The sequence below is a fragment of the Festucalex cinctus genome, chromosome 1 (genome assembly GCF_051991245.1).
Source record: "Festucalex cinctus isolate MCC-2025b chromosome 1, RoL_Fcin_1.0, whole genome shotgun sequence".
NCBI lineage: Eukaryota > Metazoa > Chordata > Actinopteri > Syngnathiformes > Syngnathidae > Festucalex > Festucalex cinctus.
Window position 1 is genome coordinate 25,183,362 of NC_135411.1, and position 16,825 is coordinate 25,200,186.

General features: G+C 39.1%; 1 protein-coding gene across 3 annotated transcripts; it reads right to left on the reverse strand.

The window, feature by feature from the left end:
* Positions 1-706: 706 nt before the first annotated feature.
* On the reverse strand, positions 707-16,256 carry LOC144021272 (uncharacterized). 3 transcript variants are annotated; one of them, XM_077525431.1, is made up of 13 exons: positions 16,126-16,256; positions 11,091-11,195; positions 10,507-10,713; positions 9,700-9,798; positions 7,329-7,479; positions 6,085-6,425; positions 4,810-4,917; positions 4,306-4,453; positions 3,928-4,235; positions 3,729-3,830; positions 2,004-2,148; positions 1,811-1,924; positions 707-1,153 (listed from the first exon to the last, which is right to left on the reverse strand). In XM_077525431.1, exons 2-13 carry the CDS (start codon positions 11,187-11,189, stop codon positions 1,101-1,103), a joined length of 1,875 nt encoding a protein of 624 aa, XP_077381557.1. In that variant the 5' UTR covers positions 11,190-11,195; positions 16,126-16,256; the 3' UTR covers positions 707-1,100. The 3 variants fall into 3 exon arrangements, with proteins under 3 accessions (XP_077381557.1, XP_077381550.1, XP_077381541.1); XM_077525424.1 differs by having other exon boundaries at positions 11,091-11,190; positions 16,126-16,154; XM_077525415.1 differs by lacking the exon at positions 16,126-16,256 and adding an exon at positions 12,412-12,546.
* Between the last annotated feature and the right edge of the window lie 569 nt (positions 16,257-16,825).

Genomic DNA, 16,825 nt, shown 5'->3' on the forward strand with positions numbered 1-16,825 from the left:
AATAGTTCTGGGAATTGCCAGAGCTTTTTTTTTGCATAATCCCAGCAACAAATGGCAAAGACAACATTACCTCCTCACAGAATGATGACGTGTCTGACAACGTCAGAACCAAATTTCAGCTTCAGGTGCAGTTCACCTTAATTTTGAAGATTTGTCGTTCCACTGTGAGGCGAGACTTCTTGATTGAACTTAATTGGAGCACAATGACGCAAGCATTGTTTAATTGGTGGTTTGTGGTTCATAGGGAGTTATGAAACTTTGCTGTCGTGGCACTCCTACAGGAAATAGCTCAAATGTATTGGTGCCTGTCTCGTACTGTATGCATAGTTGAAATATTGTACAAATCAAACAAAAAATCCCTGAGTCTCGATTTGAAGAACACATTGAAATGGATGAAATGGTTGCTTCAAACAAAGCAGACGTGGTGTCTAATTTAACCATGGTTTCTTGAAACCTTTTATGGCTCTACCCTGGAGACATATGCATGTTAAATTTAACCATGGAAAAGGGAACCGGGCTACGATTTCAAAAGTTTGCGAGGGACACTACACGACTGAAAATGGTGAAAGTGTAAAGGAGTAAAAGCTGAATTGCTTCTGGAGGGAAAATGTTCCTGTTCTTTGTTCACGGTTTTGCAGAGGACATTTTGTACCTTGTATGTGTCATAAGTGATGACCAATTCAATCACGTCTGAACACTCCTCGAGTTACTCATAGTTTCAACTTTATTCATGCTGTTTAGGCATCCATAAATACTTTACATTGCTGGCACATAACAAATGAACACGGTTAACAAACAATTGTGAACAGGGCTGGGTTTCTAACTCAAACAGTTCAAACTGGTCAGACCAGACACGGCTAATGGAGTCTAATGAGCTGTTTTCATGAAGACTGCCCCCGTCACATGAGCCGTCGCAGCTCGACGCAAATCCCACACAAACCGCTTTTTTACACAGCTAAGTAGTCAAAAAGAATACATGCAAACAGAAAAACAAACAAAAAATGTGTCAGAACACACGATGTGTTTTCACAGGCGTGCAGCGAGCGCTGTTACTATCGTCGTCGGAACGGTTGGCGGCCACGTCGTGTTTCTGACTCTCCTTAGCCTCGGAACGCAGCCAGCAATGTGACGAGGCTCAGCAGGATCAGCATGGCTGGGAGGGGAAGAGAATCGCCGCATTTTTTAGGAAATTTCTGCTATGACTTGCCACCGAGACTGTCTTACTTTACTTTTTGGGTTATTCACTCAACCTTAAAAAATTGGGTCAAATGAATAACTCACAAAACCCCAAAGAATGGTTGCTTTGTAGGTTATGAATTTACTTGTACCCTTTTTGGGTTAAATAATTGAAAAAGTTGGGTTGGTTCATTTTTTTACCCAATTCAATTGGGTTATTCAATTAACCCAAAATGGTCAAATAAATAACTAACAAACTAACAAAACAACCCAACAAATTGACATTGGCAAATATAAATAACTCAAAAACTTTGGGTCAGTTAATTTTTGACTCAATTCAATTGGGTTATTCAATTAACTCAAAAAGTTGGTTCAAAAGAATAACTACCAAACAACCGAAGAAATTGGGTTGCTTTGTGGGTTATTAATTTAATACGACCCTTTCTGCGTTAAATAACTTGTTGAGTCGGGCCATTTTTGGCCCAACTGTTTTTAGAATGTTGGCATACTTAATACTATTGTGCTTGTGTCAGAACATGAGGAGCAACAACAGAAAACTGCTGTGATGCTCAAAATCCCACCCCCATGAAATCCCCCCTGCCCAAGACCCATGAAAAATGCAATCTTGACTTACCACCACTGTTCCTTTCAGCCCCGTTGCCACTTGGAGCAACGGTGATAATCTCACCAGTGACTGAGGTAAGGTTCAACTGCTCAGTCAAAAGGATATTCAAAGCATCGAGAACACCTGAAAAGTGATGATAACAGAGGTGAAACCCTCCAAAACATCTCCATGCTTACTTTTAGTTGAGCGTCTTTGAACTCACCTCCGGTCGTCAACGTTCCGTTTGCTAGGAAAACCTGTGCAATGGTTCCGTTGGTCTCCCTGGCATCCACTGCGTTTAAATCGTTGATGGTGAACTGGCATTCAATGGACCTGCTTGACACCCCGACGATGGCATTGCTCACGCTCTGCGGACAGAAAGTGGTGTTGGGAGGGTTGTGAAGAACATGCATTGGACAACATAGTTTTTTTTTTTTTTTTGTAGCAATAAGCAGCAAACAACCTGGCTTTAATTCTCTGGTAAGTTTCTGACCCTGCGAGCGGGTGGTCTACTTGAAAAGTTCAGGATCTTTACAGTTTGCATTTTTGGTGGACCAATTTAGTGTCTTGGCTGTTGGAACTGTCGTTTAACTTTAGTTCTGGGGTATGCTACTTAATTTGCTGGGGTTTTGGGGGGTGGGCTACTTGACACTGTCAAGGAACACTTCTGGGCACTTTTAGAGGACCAATGAAGTGTTCGGACCACAGCAAATAAATTACTGACCGTGTTGGGAACTAAAACTCTCCAGCGGTTTAGAAACCGTACCCTCTGGACTTTTTGGGGGGCTCGTTTATTGGGTAATTTACCAATCCAGCTAGTGGCTTAATCATCTCTCAAAGTTCAAGAAAGTTGACCTTAAAGTATTGAGTTGACAAATTTATTGTTGATCCACGGGAGCTGCTGTTCAACTTTAGGAAACTTACTTGAGGACAGTGGTTATAAACTTTGGTTCGATCAAACCCTGGGGGTTCGGTAAGGCAGTCTCAGAGGATTGGCGGAGGTCAAGACACACTGACTCATATGATTGACTGCAGGTGATCACGCTACATTGCTTGGCCTATTTGTGCTGCGGAGAATTTGGTGCACTCAGTAGTCGACTTGACTGTTGTGATGGTACTTTGTGTGATTTCTTCATTGTAATCGCTTCATATTAACTACGCCGAGCACAAACGAAAATGGTCGGATGAATATGTGCCATAAGAATTCACATATGTATAAGGAACGTATGGTGTTCCACAGGGTTCAATTCTGGGGTATTTGCTGTTTTCATTGTTTCTGCTGCCCCTGGGTCCCATCTTAAGAAAGCAGCGGTGGTTATTTTAAAGGCTACTCTCCCTGTTCATTTTGCTCACCAGTAAACTGTCTTCAATTTAGGGAAAAATAAATAAATAAAATATGGAAGGGTTCGGTGAATGCGTATAGGAAATACAAGGCTGACACGTGGCAAGTCGTGCCGTTTGGGGCATGAACTGGCATATAACTCGACGTGAGCTGTTCGCGAACTATTCGTGGCACTTCGTGACAGTCTTGGTATGGCGCGCACTGCAATGCACTGGCGCGTATCCTTCCAGCATCATCCCGACGAGTTCACGAACAGTTTGCGCAAAGTTCACGACCCGGTCGCGAAATTTTGTCATGACAAAAATTTTGAACATTTCAAAATTTTTGCCCCAACATGGCACGCAGTCACGACGGGTTTACGCACACTTCACGCCACTTTACTACTAGCTTGCGCACTGGCACGACTCAAGTCCTGCCAATTCGTGCCACAAAATCGTGCAAGTGTCAGCCTTGCAAAAGTGGGCTTCATCACCTCCAACAAGGTTAAGAACGACCACCGCTGTAGGACCTTTAATTTACTGGTTCTGGTCTTCTTTGAGAGAGGAAAAATGACAATGTAGCTATATGAGGAGATAGCAATGGGCAAGTGCCAAGTGGAAACCTCACCCTGTTAATTGCAGTAAAAGTGCCGTCCACATTGTTTCTGGTGAAGGTTCTGAGGAAGACTTCGCCAGTGTCGTTTCCACAGGCGATAATTGTGCTTGTGCCCTGTGAATAAATGGAGGGGAAAAAAATGTGGCGGTCAACACCAGTTTTCTACCGCCTCCCTCTGGTTCCACGCCATCTGATAGGCGGTTTGCCTCACCTCTGATAAATTCCGACTCCGAGACAGTCCGAGTGCCATGTATCCCATGGAATATCCGCTTAGTCTGACGGTCATGTCGAAAACATCGTTGCTGGACAGGGTGAAATTGCTCGACGCGAACTGACACATGGGTTGCGTCAAGGGGTTGCAGTTGTCTGGCGTCTCCAGACACAGATTGGCGGTGCCGCAGCCTTCCCGGGAGATGTTCAAGATGTTCGAAACCACCGGTATAACGACGACGTTGGCGCCGGCGTCTGTGATGTCCAAGATTGGGCTTGTTTCAGTGACGGAGAGCGTATCAATGTTATCTGGAGGAAGGAAACAGGGGTGAGGAATGTCTTCATTGTCATGACCAACGGGTTCGAGTGTCTCACTTACTTCCTTGTATGGCTGGCCCAGTTCCTAACACGATAAATTGACGGATTCCTGTGACAGTCTGTCTGCTGGCAGTGGAATTTATGCCGACGATGTCGAATTTACACTGGGTGGACGTACCATCCACGAGGACACGGACATTGTCCACTTGCTAGGAAGGCAGAGAAAGAGCAGGCATGGTGTACATTTAGACAAAATGGCGTCTAATTAAGGGCAAATGTGGATTTGCCAGGGAGCCAGTACGAGCTGTTGACACCAGAGGTGTGGGACCTGAATCACTGTAGTCACATGACTTAACTTGAGCTGGACTTAAGTCGGCAATTTTAGGACTTGGGACTTGTAATGGCTTGATTTTTTTAGAAAATATATTTGGTAAGGACTCAACTTGCTTGGTTTTTATAGCAGTAACTTGGGACTTGCTTGAATTTTGAAAGTAAGACTTGGAACTTGCTCGCACCCCACCATCTGATAGATAATAATTATGTGGAAGTCAATCGGAAGCCTCACCCTGTCCACTAAAGTGATTGAATTATCTGTGTTGTTTCGGTCCGCTGTGAGGAATACAGCCGAGTTGTCGCTGCTGTTTCTGCCGCAGATGAAAAGATTGGTGACACCCTGAGGAGACACAATAGAAATATGTTAAGTGGGTGGTGGCGTGTCTTGCTTCCTGGTCAGCAGTCTGAAATGCAATGGATGGATGAAATTCTGCTCATGACGGAAAGTAAATAAACAAACAAAAAAATGCCAGAGTTTTGCAACCCTAGATGGCCTTGGAGATTTCTGTTGGGCGAAAACCTTTTCCTGGTTGTGCTCCCTTTTAGTTTTGATGTAAAGTTCACAGTTTCAAAATAAAAATCCTTTTGTATTTTGGATTAAGAAAAAACTAATTGCTGCAATTTGGAGATCTATGTTTTGTTGACGGTAAACAAATTAAAAAACATGTTTTTGCATGTAGGTAAACTCCCTTGTTCATTTAAAGCTACGCAATTCATCAAATTTTGCGATGTCAATTCATCAAATTTTGCGATGTGATGTGATTTCTGCTGGGTGGAAACAAAACATTCCAAGTAATTCCCATACATTTCCCTGAATAATAATGTAAAGTCCACAATAAAAAATAATAATAATAAATCCCAAATTTTGGCTTCCAGATCGGTTTCATTGTATTTCGGAGAAAACTGCATTGCGCAAAATTTTGAGATATGTGATTTCTGTTGGGCCGAAACAAAATATTCCTGGTGATTTCCATGAATTGCCCTGAATCATTACTTGAAGTTCAGTAATTAAAAAACAAAAAAATCAAACACTTCTCATATTTTTGCAACCCTTGACAGGCTTTTTTTTTTTGTGTTTCAGATTTTATCCATCCGTCCGTCCATTCATTTTCTTGACCGCCTATTCCTCAAATGGTCGCAGAGGGTGCTGGAGCCTATCTCAGCTGGCTCTGCAGGCGGGGTACACCCTGGACTGGTTGCCAGCCAATCGCAGGTTTCCAATTTAAAAAAATTGGACGTTTCGATTGGGCAGGACCAAAGTTTTCCTGGTTTACATATATTTCCCTAATAAACGGAAAGTTCACAATTGTTCTTTCAACTCCCATATTTCTGCGACACAAGGTGGTCTTTTGTGTTTTTTTGGCTGACTAAATTTGGAGATTTCTATTGGACACCAAAATCCTTCCAATTCTGATAAATTATTCGTAAATCATTTTTTGGTAAAAATCACCAAATCTCAGCACCGCATTTGATTCCGAACAGTCGGCGATCCCAGGTTGTGTCTCACCTCTGACAGACTTCTCGTGAGTCCTATGGCGATGTATCTTGTGGACTGTACGGATGACCGTCTGACGAGCTCCGTCGAGATGTTGAAGGTGGTATCCATCGTGGCATCTGTCGTGTCCAAGGACGCGAACAAACATGGGATGTCGTTCTCAGGGTTACAGTTGTCCGGTGACTCCACGCACAGTTTAGTGTTTCCGCAGCCCTCCCGATTGATGCCCAGAGTTTGTGGAGGGATGGGGGTGGGGGTGGGGGTGGGGGCGGGTTCGGTGACTGTGCCTGCAGCGTTGGTTAGGTTCACTGCTTGTTCGGTGAACAGAAGGAGTCTGAAAGTGTCGGTTAGCCCTGAAGAGGTCAGAAACACGAGTACTTTAGATACTTTGAAGACAGGAATCCCTTCACTTATGTACTGTAAAAAGCTTTCACACTTGCACTTAGACTCTTAGAGATTTCTATTGCATGACAACATGTTCTTGCTCATTGCCATAAATTCCCTTCACGATTGTATAATATTCACAATTTGGAAAATTATTCAAATTTGGAGACCCTAAGCTTTTTTTTGTGTTTTGAATATATATGACTTGTAAAAAATTGGGGATCCATGATTTCCATTGGGCCGTTCAGATACATTCTGGGTTGATCACCATGAACAACCTTCAGTGATGAAGCAACGTTCTCAATTTTGAAAATTTACAGAATTTGCCAACCACAGAGTGCTGTCTTTTTTCTTTTTTTTTCCTGACTATTGAGATCCCTGATTTCTATTGGGCACTGACAATTTTTTGTAACGTACACAAATATGGTCTCATAAAGTTCTCAGTTTTAGAAACCCATGGAATTTGGCAACCTTAAGATTTGGTCATAAAGTGTAACAACATGATTTCTATTAGGTGATAACAATTTCTTCCTTGTACTTCCCATAAGTAAATTCCTCAATAATGACGGAATGTTGGAAATCGCAAAAACTCATAACATTTTGTGACCATAGAACATGTTTCTTTGAATTTAGTATGAACAAAATGTGGAACTAGATGATTTCTATTAGGCGGCATTGATCTATTCCCTGTAATTGTCCTACCGGTCCCTCAATGATAAAAGCTCACAGGTCCAAACCAAATCAACTGGTCTAAGAGCTGCTGCGAGGCGTGGTCTGGGTTCTAACATTGCATTGTTTATGAACCTGTTTGTCAAACTACAAGTGTGAAACAACCAATTTAAAAAAAAAAAAAAAAAAGGCACGGCACTAACCAGAGGTTGGATTCACCGTTCCATCTCCCGCAACGACAACGGCCGTGGTGCCGTCCCGGGTCTCGCCCATCATGCTTGTGTCCACATTTGGAATGATAAATTCACACTGGATGAGGGTCCCGGTCCGTTTGTTGCGGATCTGGGTTGTGGTCTGAGGACGCGGTCAGGAAAGAAGTTAGGAAGGGTGAGGCTCACATGAGGCGTCATGTGAACGTCCCCAAAAAAAACAAAAAAAAACTTGTTTGTGCAACAGAACAAACAGCCTTGAGGCCTCCATTGCAAAGTAACTTGGATGAAGTTCTCGGCGTATGATGTCTTACTGCTGTGCTTCTCAAACCATCAAAATAATTTGCACTAATTTTTTTTTTTTTCCATGTTCATGCCCATATATGGGGAGGTGCGAAAAGCAAACTAAACCATCTTGAGGCCAATCCAACTTCATCGCAAGAGGGATTTATTTATTTTTTTCATATATTGCAAAAGATTTTGAAACAGAAGGAAAAACAAACAAGCATGCTGTTAAAAAAAAAAAAGCGGAGCATATTACAACGACAATAAAAGTGATATTTGAGTTTCTTTCTTGAACTTTTCTGTAAAATTACAACTTTAGCCTGACAAAGTAGATCTAAAAAAATCTTGGCAATAGAAATTAACCCTATGGAATTTGGGGGTAAATCTGGTCATTACAGTATATATTGTTGGGGGGAAAAACACCAGCTTATATACAAGGGCAAACTCTTCTGCACGGAAAAAAAATAAATAAAATCAATAGACCGTCCTTCTACTTCAATAGTTTGCTCATTTTTAATGCCATATACAACTTAAGCTGCATTTGTTGGGACAAATATAACCATGACAACATAAATAGCTCATAATTGCTGATGTTTTTTCTTGATTATAACCAAAATCACTGGGAGTACTCAAATAGGAGGACATTATGGAATCGGCTGCGTGGTTATTGGAGGTGCAGCAGTTCATCAATTAATCAGCAACTAATCGCTTATCAAATTAATGGCTAAATGTATTGATAATCAATTCATCGCTTAGATACTTTGTTTAATTTAAAGTTGTACAAATCTTTGAAATAAATTAATATTGTCATCCATGAAAGCTGACAGGATTAGCTTTATGGGTTTTTTTCCCCACAAAAATAAGATATTTGAAAATATTTCATTTTACTTTGAAAAGACTGAAAAACATTTGTAAAAGTGTATTTTCTGTATTGCCAATTGAAATGAAATAATGTCATTTTTTTGAATGAAGAGACTGAAATTAAAGCATGATTGAAAAAAATCTCAGTGCAATCTTTTTTTCTTTTTTTTAAAGAAAACCTATTGAGTGCCAACCAATTTAGAGTATTGTGTGTAAATTTTGTGTTTTATGTAAATGCAGAAACTACCAGATGAAAGACTGGACTGTTTTCTTTCACCACAAGATGAAAAGATATATTTTATGGCAATTGTAACTTTTACGCTAATATTTGTTTTCTTTATAGTGACGCCTCAAAGGTCCCTTTCTTCTATAAAATACCAACATCAATGAAGATGTTTTTTTGATGGCAAAAGAATGTACAGTATTTACAAAAATCACCAGTGTAATAATTCATTACTTCTACTTCTAAATTCAAAGAATCTTCGTCATCTTTTCTTCCCTTTGTGACACATTGTAGCAGATTTATCGGCACAAACACGTTGATCAATAACAAGCTGCTTGTAATGGTCGAATTTCCAAAGATACGCCGTGTTCATGAGCTTCCGCATTGTTTTGAAACATGGTGATGTCATTCAAAAGAGACCTGACCTGCTGACATCTACTAGCCATATTTATTTATTTATTTATTTACTTTCCGAGTTTAATGATCAAGCAAGAGCTGGCCAAGACTTTTCTTTGCCCATAAAAAAAAATAAAAAATTGACGACAATTTCAGTCTCTGGCGCTCCTCGTTAGGATTCCTGTTATTTCATGTCAACAGGACTCAGAGCCGATTTAATGATCAATCGATAAAATAAAAAACAACTTTGTCGATTTTTTAAAATAATGGTTAGTTACGGCCCTAGTGTTCATTGGATTCTTCGGTTTAATGAACATTTGGTGGAATGAGGCATTTGCACGGAAATGAAATTGAAGAAGTCTAAAATATTGCTCTGCCAACGACTCCCAAAAGAGTTATTCAAGAGGCTTGGTTTCGACTTTGCTGAGAAACTTCTCGATTTGCGGTCACTTTTTGCTGGAGTTGACACAGGAACAGGTTTTGTTTGACTCACTAATTGCATGCGAAGCCGTCACATGAGCTCAACAACATTGTTTGATCACAAGACATTTTAATACAGTTCGTTTCCAGGAAGGAAAGAAGGAAGAATGGATGGCTTACCCTCTCGTTTGGCGTCAGAGTACCGTCCGAGCTTCTGTTCAGGGTTTGGAAGAAAAATGATTCGTTGTGGATTCCACAGACAAACAGCTGGGTGGTGCTCTGTTTGACGACAAAGACCGATGAGTTAATTCATGATCACCAAAACTGGTTTTAAGACAACTGTTCGAAAGATGGTGAAAAGTTCATAATTGCTAAAATTCCCAGAATCTGGCAACACTAGGCTGGCTTTTTTCTTGGTTCCGATAAAACTACGCAAGTCCCAAATGTTTCGATAAGTGATTTCTATTGGGCGGAAACAACATGTAATTCCCATTAATTCCTTGTCATCATGCTATTAAGTTCACAATTTAACATAATTCCTTACATTTTTGCAGTTTGGGGGTGGGAGGGGTGGGGGGATTATTAAAAAAAAATATTCTGATAATTCCCATAAATTTCCCCTCTTGATGACGGAAAGTTAAAAATGTCGACTCTTTGACCAAATTTGGCAACCCTTTGTGAGTGTCTTTGTATTTTGGATTCACAGAATGATGATGCAAACGTCATCATTTTTAAAGATTCCTGGAATTTGGCAACATTAGGCAAACTTCATTGTATTTCAGATTCTTTTCCATTGTGTGCTTTCATATGTACTTAATTTCCTTTAGTTGCCCTCAATGTTGTTAGAAAGTTAAGTATTTATTTGACATCTCAAGGTGAACGCAAATTTGCCACTACGTGATCTCTACTTGGTTCCATCAAAATATTCTTGTCAATTTCTTTTGGCTTGCAACCTGATATTGTTTCATGTTCCTTGTCGCCTCTCACCGTAGTGAAGTTCTGTGTGAGTCCAAAGGCGATTAAATCCGCGGAGTTTCCGCTGAGACTGACGGACAGATTGAAGCCATCGGAAGACATGGGCGGGTCCGCGTTCAAGGACGTGAACAGACAGCCGGTGTTGTTCACAGGGCTGCAGTTGTCCGGATTCTCCAGACACAGATTGGTGACGTCGCAGCCTTCTCGGGTGACGTTTGCCTGGAGAAGACCATGCAAAGGTTTGCCTTTAATCATTTGCTGAAAGCAAGTCGGAAAGTTTTGCAAAAAAACAAAACAAAACAGGAAGCGCCATAATTTTGAGTCTTGGGCTTTGTTGCGCTGAAAATTTTGAATATGTTGTCTTTAGTGAACCTAGTAAACCATTTTTGGTGGCATCAAACCAAACAACAACAAAAAAAAAAAAAAAACCCCACTTTTTGAAGACCTTAAGGAAATTTAGTCTTCTACGCAACTAACTTATGTATTGTTGGTAAAAATCCAAGAACATAGTCTTCGGTGATTCTCAATATACTTTTTTTTTTTTTTTTGGTGATTATGAAAGTCAGTTTTGCATTAACGAGAAGAAGAATACAAACCATCACGGCGTTGTCGAAAGTCAAATGTTCTGTTCCTCGCACAGCCGGAAGTGCCAAAACAGCCAACATGGCTCCCACCAGGAACAGTCTTCGATACATTCTAAACTGTTAAATGAGAAGAAGGATGTAATTTCTCACTTCAAATGTATTTCCAGCATGTCAACATTTGCTTCAAATAATCCTAAATTGATAATACATGGATAATATTTACGAAGCAATTTATGACCTAGTTGAAAATTTACATTCAAAGAGGCGTGGATTTCTAATCTGTCGCATTTCGGACAAAAGTAAAATTCATAAAATGTACATGCGATTTCTGTTACGAGAAAAACATTTCTGGTGATTCCCATGCATTCCCCCACATCATGATGACACAGAGGTTTGCATTCTGTGTATTTCAGATTCCTAAATTTCAGAGATTTCTTTTGGGCAACACCAAATATATTCCTGGTTATTCTCATAAATTTCTCTTAATCATGATGTATAGTTTTCAACTTAAAAAAAAAATCCTCCCAAATTTAGCAGCCACAGGCAGACTGTGATAATATTTCAGATTCACAAAATGTGATCATTTCTATTAGGCGGCGACAATATATTCAAGGCAATTCTGATGGAATTGTGATGTAAAGTTCACAGTTTGTAAAAAATATTGAATTTTGCAACTTGAATCAGACTTATTGTCATTTCAGAAAAAAAGGTTCACAATTCATAAAATTTCAAAATGTTATTTCTATTAGGCGATGACAAAATATCCGTGGTAATTCTTTTAAAACGAATTACTGGTAATGGAGTTGTAAAGTTCACAATTTTAAACAAACTCTCAGAATTTTGCAACCCTTGCCAGGATCTCTGTATTTCAGTCACAAAATTTTGAGATTTCCATTGGGCAGTGACAGTATATTCTTGAAGATTTTCCTTAATCATGATGTAAAGTTCACAATCTGAAAATAAATAAATAAATAAACTTCCAAATTTAGCAACCCGAGGAGGGCTTCTTTGTATTTTGGATATAAGTACACAATTTATACATTTCGGCATACATTGCGACAATATGTCATTCCAATAAAAGACCTTTAACCAGACTTTAAAGTTGACATTTTTTAAATTCCAAGAATTGTACGCACTTTAGACCAACTCTTTTTGTATTTCAGATCAAAGTACACAATTCTTTAATTTTAAGCTACTTAATTTTGTACATCTGCTGTCAAAATATATTTCCAGAATGTCAGTATTTGTTAAAAAAAAACAACAACCCCAAAACAAAACATTTCGCTACGTAAATAATACAATGTGGTCTAAAAGTAAACTTGGAGAGGCTTACCTGAGTTTTAGAAGTTTTTAATAAAGTCGTCTTAAATGCGTCCTTTTTCCTTTTCCTTGGAGTGAGAGAATAAGAGTGGAAAGCAGGTGCACTCCTTAAATATGCGCCCACACTACCCATGATGCTGCGCTAAGGTGTGGCAGTTAGAAAGAACACGCCTGCCTGTAAGGTGTTTTTTCATTTCCTCCTCATGCCAAAATGCAAACGAGCCCTTGCGAAATGACACAGGAGCTTCTTTTTTTTTTTTTTTTTTTTTAATTCCATGCAGTCACGCTGACTATTCAAGCGTTCTTGTGTGCACGCAGCAATATCAAGAAAGTATCAAAAACACTCACAAATTGACTCCACATTAGAGGGAAGTGGGATTAACATCTCCTTATTACATATGGGTGATTTTCCTACTTAGTCATATTTTATAATTAATGATAATTGCCATGATACTATCCAGCTTTTTTTTTTTTTTTTAATGCTATCGTTAGATAATTATCGCTTGTAATACTAATCCTCAATTACATCAAACTAGGTGAAGTGTTAGGAACGTACGTGACACCTGAGGGAAAATGAAAAAAAAAAAAAAAATGTCAGCCCCATCCCTAACCCGAAACCAAACCCTCAAATGAATCCTCAGCTCAATTTTATTGAGAGCATTTTTAAAAACAACTGCTGCTGAAAAAAAAACATGACTCAACAACCAGTCACAAATCAACTTTTTGGGGGGTTTGGTTGTGGTATTCGCAGGCTGAGCCCTTAGGCACTGTGATGTCATTGTTATCTCAACAGCAGGTGACGATATAAGAAAAAATGGCTGCCCTATGAAATGGATAAAAACAGATGGATTTTGCGGTTTAATTTATATCCCACAATTATTATTATTATTATTATTATTATTAGTAGTAGTAGTAGTAGTGGTAGTAGTAGTAGTAGTAGTAGTAGTAGTATATTTTTTATTTTTACAAACTAACAAACATAACTTATAATCTCACAATATACTTCAATAATCATGCCCAAAGATGCACATTATAAAAATAAATCTACAGCCGATGCTTTTGTAGGCATAAAAATCCGGACTGAAGAGAATTTAACATTCAATAATGTTCAGCAAAAACGAGGCTGTACTTGAAATGCAGCTACTTCCTGATTTTGTTCATCAACTTGTAAATTGACAGTGTTTGGAATTACATCCCAAATAGAACAGAACAAAATTGAGTTTTAACTGGCCCAAATAATAAACACTGCAAAATAGTGGAACCACCAAATTTTACTGTACAGAAATCCAAATTGAATTTTAGAAACATTAAATAACAAATTTAAAATAATATGAGACGCTAAAACGAGGGCTGAGTGTTGAGCTGTGTTAAAAGCCAAGCAAGAAAAATGAGTTTCGCAAATGAATCATGAGGCTGCTTATTTTGACGTGCACCTGGTTGTGCCATCGTTTGAGACCAGCAATAGAAAAGGGTCTGTCCCCTCTAAGCTCCAGCTTAAACTTTGAACCCTCTAGCATCAACTGGTCAGCTGACCTGAGACACCGGGCAGGCTTGGCGGAATAGACCATTTTGAAATTGAATGTTAAGATAGACTCTAAAGTGAATAGAAGTTATGTGCTCCCTCTTACATGCTCCAGTTAAGGGGTATTTAGGGGCATTTTTGAAGCGGAGATGTTTGAGGGACGGCTGGCTGACTCCAAAATAAAGTGAATCACAGAAATCCATCTGAGATGCTTTCAAATGCTTAGTTTAAATGATGCCAATTACTTCAGAGTGGCTCAAAGTTTTTCGGGCAACCGAGTATCTTCGGTACCTTAATTGAGGCAAGCCGAAGTGACATGATCGGTATGATGATTCCTTGCAGTTATTGGCAAAGCGCAAGCTACGACTGTCACGAGTTTGTCGACTTTTTTGGGCATTGATGTTGAGTGTATTGTAGTTTACGCCATCGAGGCGGTTGATGTTGCCAAGCGAAAAATACCAGCTGTCAATCAGAAAAAGGCATCCTAAAAGCTTAATCGCAGGGTGGGGTGACTCACACGTAAAAAAGAACTCAACAATGCCAACTCTTGTGTGGCCAAGTCATCTCGCATTCCTCTTGCGTTAACCGAAAAGGAAGTTGACAAGCGAGTTGCGTCGGTCAGACGCGTCATTTAAAAAATCCTTGTTTCTAAACTCGGAATTAATCATATGTCAGAAATTGAGTCATGGAATACAATGTGAGCTAAGCTGGTAAAACCAAAACAGGTCAGATCAGCTGACGGTGAGAGGCGAGAGACCCTCTAATAATGGCCTGTCAATCCTAGAACTGGCACAGACGTACACAAGCATGCACACTCACAATTACACGAAGAACAATTTGCCTTCAAGTGTGTGCGTTTTTCATCCATAGACTTTTTGGCCTCAATGAACCGAAGCACACACCCTTGAGTCAAATGATCAGGATCGGCGTCTGGCGTCTGTAGCGCTTGCTGATGAGCTGAATATTTGACTCAGGTGTGTTGGAGGAGGAAAACATCTAAAACATGCAGAAGAGTGGCCGTCCAGGACTAGATTTGGACACCTCTGATTTAGGGACGCCAACGTGCATGTTTTTGCAAACATCAAAGACATGCAACCAATTATCCAAATATTAAAGATCATTTTTCAGTCATCAAAGACAGTAAAGTCTTCAATGAACCTAGCGTACATGTTTAAACATCAACAAACGTAGTCTTTAGTGAACCAAATGTACACATTTTTGTAAACATCAATTAGTCTTTTTTTTTTTTTTTTTTTTTTTTAATCACCCGTCTTCAGGGAACCAAATGTATGCGTTGGTAATCATCAAAGATGTTTTTCAATGAGCCGAGTGTTTTTGTTTTGTTTTTTTACATCAAAGACCATCTTCAATCTTCAATGAACAGTGTGCATGTTTTTATAAACATCAAAGGCAATTTGGAGTCAGTGTTGAACTTAACAATTCTCATAAACATTTGGCAATTTAGATGATTTAATGGACCTAACTTGCAATTTTTGTTAACATCAATGACAATTCAATTATCAGTGAGCATTCAACATCAAAGATGGTTTCGAGTCTTCAATGTATGAACACCAAGAAACGAGATCAGTCCTCAGTTAACCTAAGTTCTGTAAACATAAACGACAATTCAGGAGGTTTAATGGACCTAATATACACATTTCTGTAAATGTCAAAGACCATTTTGATTTTTAAATGGACCTATGCATGCCTTGCTATTAAAAGCTAAATACATAACATTTCTATGGATATCAAAGGCAGTTTTGTGTCAAACATGTTTTTTTTAAACATCAAACACAATTTAGCATCTTCAATTAATGATTTGTTTTTTAAGTCTTAAGTTTTCAATTAACCTAAAATATGTATTTTGTAAACACAAAAGACAATTCTGTCATAAGTGAACCTAACATATGTTTTTGTGAACAGCAAAGCTAATTTTCTTTACGGACCCAAATGTATGCCTTTATGTCAAAATCACAAACCACAAATGTACTCCACGTTATTAAAGACGAACATGTTGGACTCCAGTGTGAGTACGTCATGTGAAACTTAACCCAGTACATAGTTTTGGGTAACTCGAAAAACTTGATCCTAACAAAACAAAGAGATATTGTGCGGTACGTCTCACTCCGCACGTCACGAGCGTGCGGTGCGGTGAGCTCAAGTCCGATAATGGAGTATTTTTGGATGCTGAGAAATGATAGTGACCTGAAGGATGGCATTTCAGGAGTTGATTCATTTCAGGCTTTTACAAGGACGTGGTTAAAAAAAAAAGTGCAACTACATGCCTCTGTAACACTCATTAAAAAGAAATGTGCAGCCATTTTGTTTCATTAAAAAAAACTTTATTAGTCAGTTCAAGGCACACACACACACACAGAGCTTTTGTTAAATACACAAATAAAAAAAACATGGTGGAAGTTATTGAGACTTACAAACCTTGAAACTGTTTTTGAACTCAAAGCTTAAAATCACACTTTTATTGAAAGCCTTTGAACATGTTCCTCTATCTGTGGGTGCAAGTTGCTGTCTGGAAAAGACAAAAACAGCTTCAACTGGAACTGAAAATTATGAGAACACACCAGAGGCACTCAGGCACAATTTGTTTACAGATAACGGGGCAAAAAGAACCATTATTAAAAAAAATAAAAAAATTATGATCTACCAAAGGAATTCTCTCTTAGGCCTGCAAGAAATGCCCCTGAAAGTAAAACTTCGCCAGTACTCAAAAGTCCTTCATCCCATCTGCCGTTAATCTCCTAAACATAGACAGTGAATGTTGAATGAATGAATAAATTCATCAGGGGGCGGCCATTTTGTTGCTTGCTGTAGACTGAAAATGACAACACAGTTTTTAGATGGACTTTTAGAATTTGTATTATTTAGTTGTATGATATTTACAGCAAAG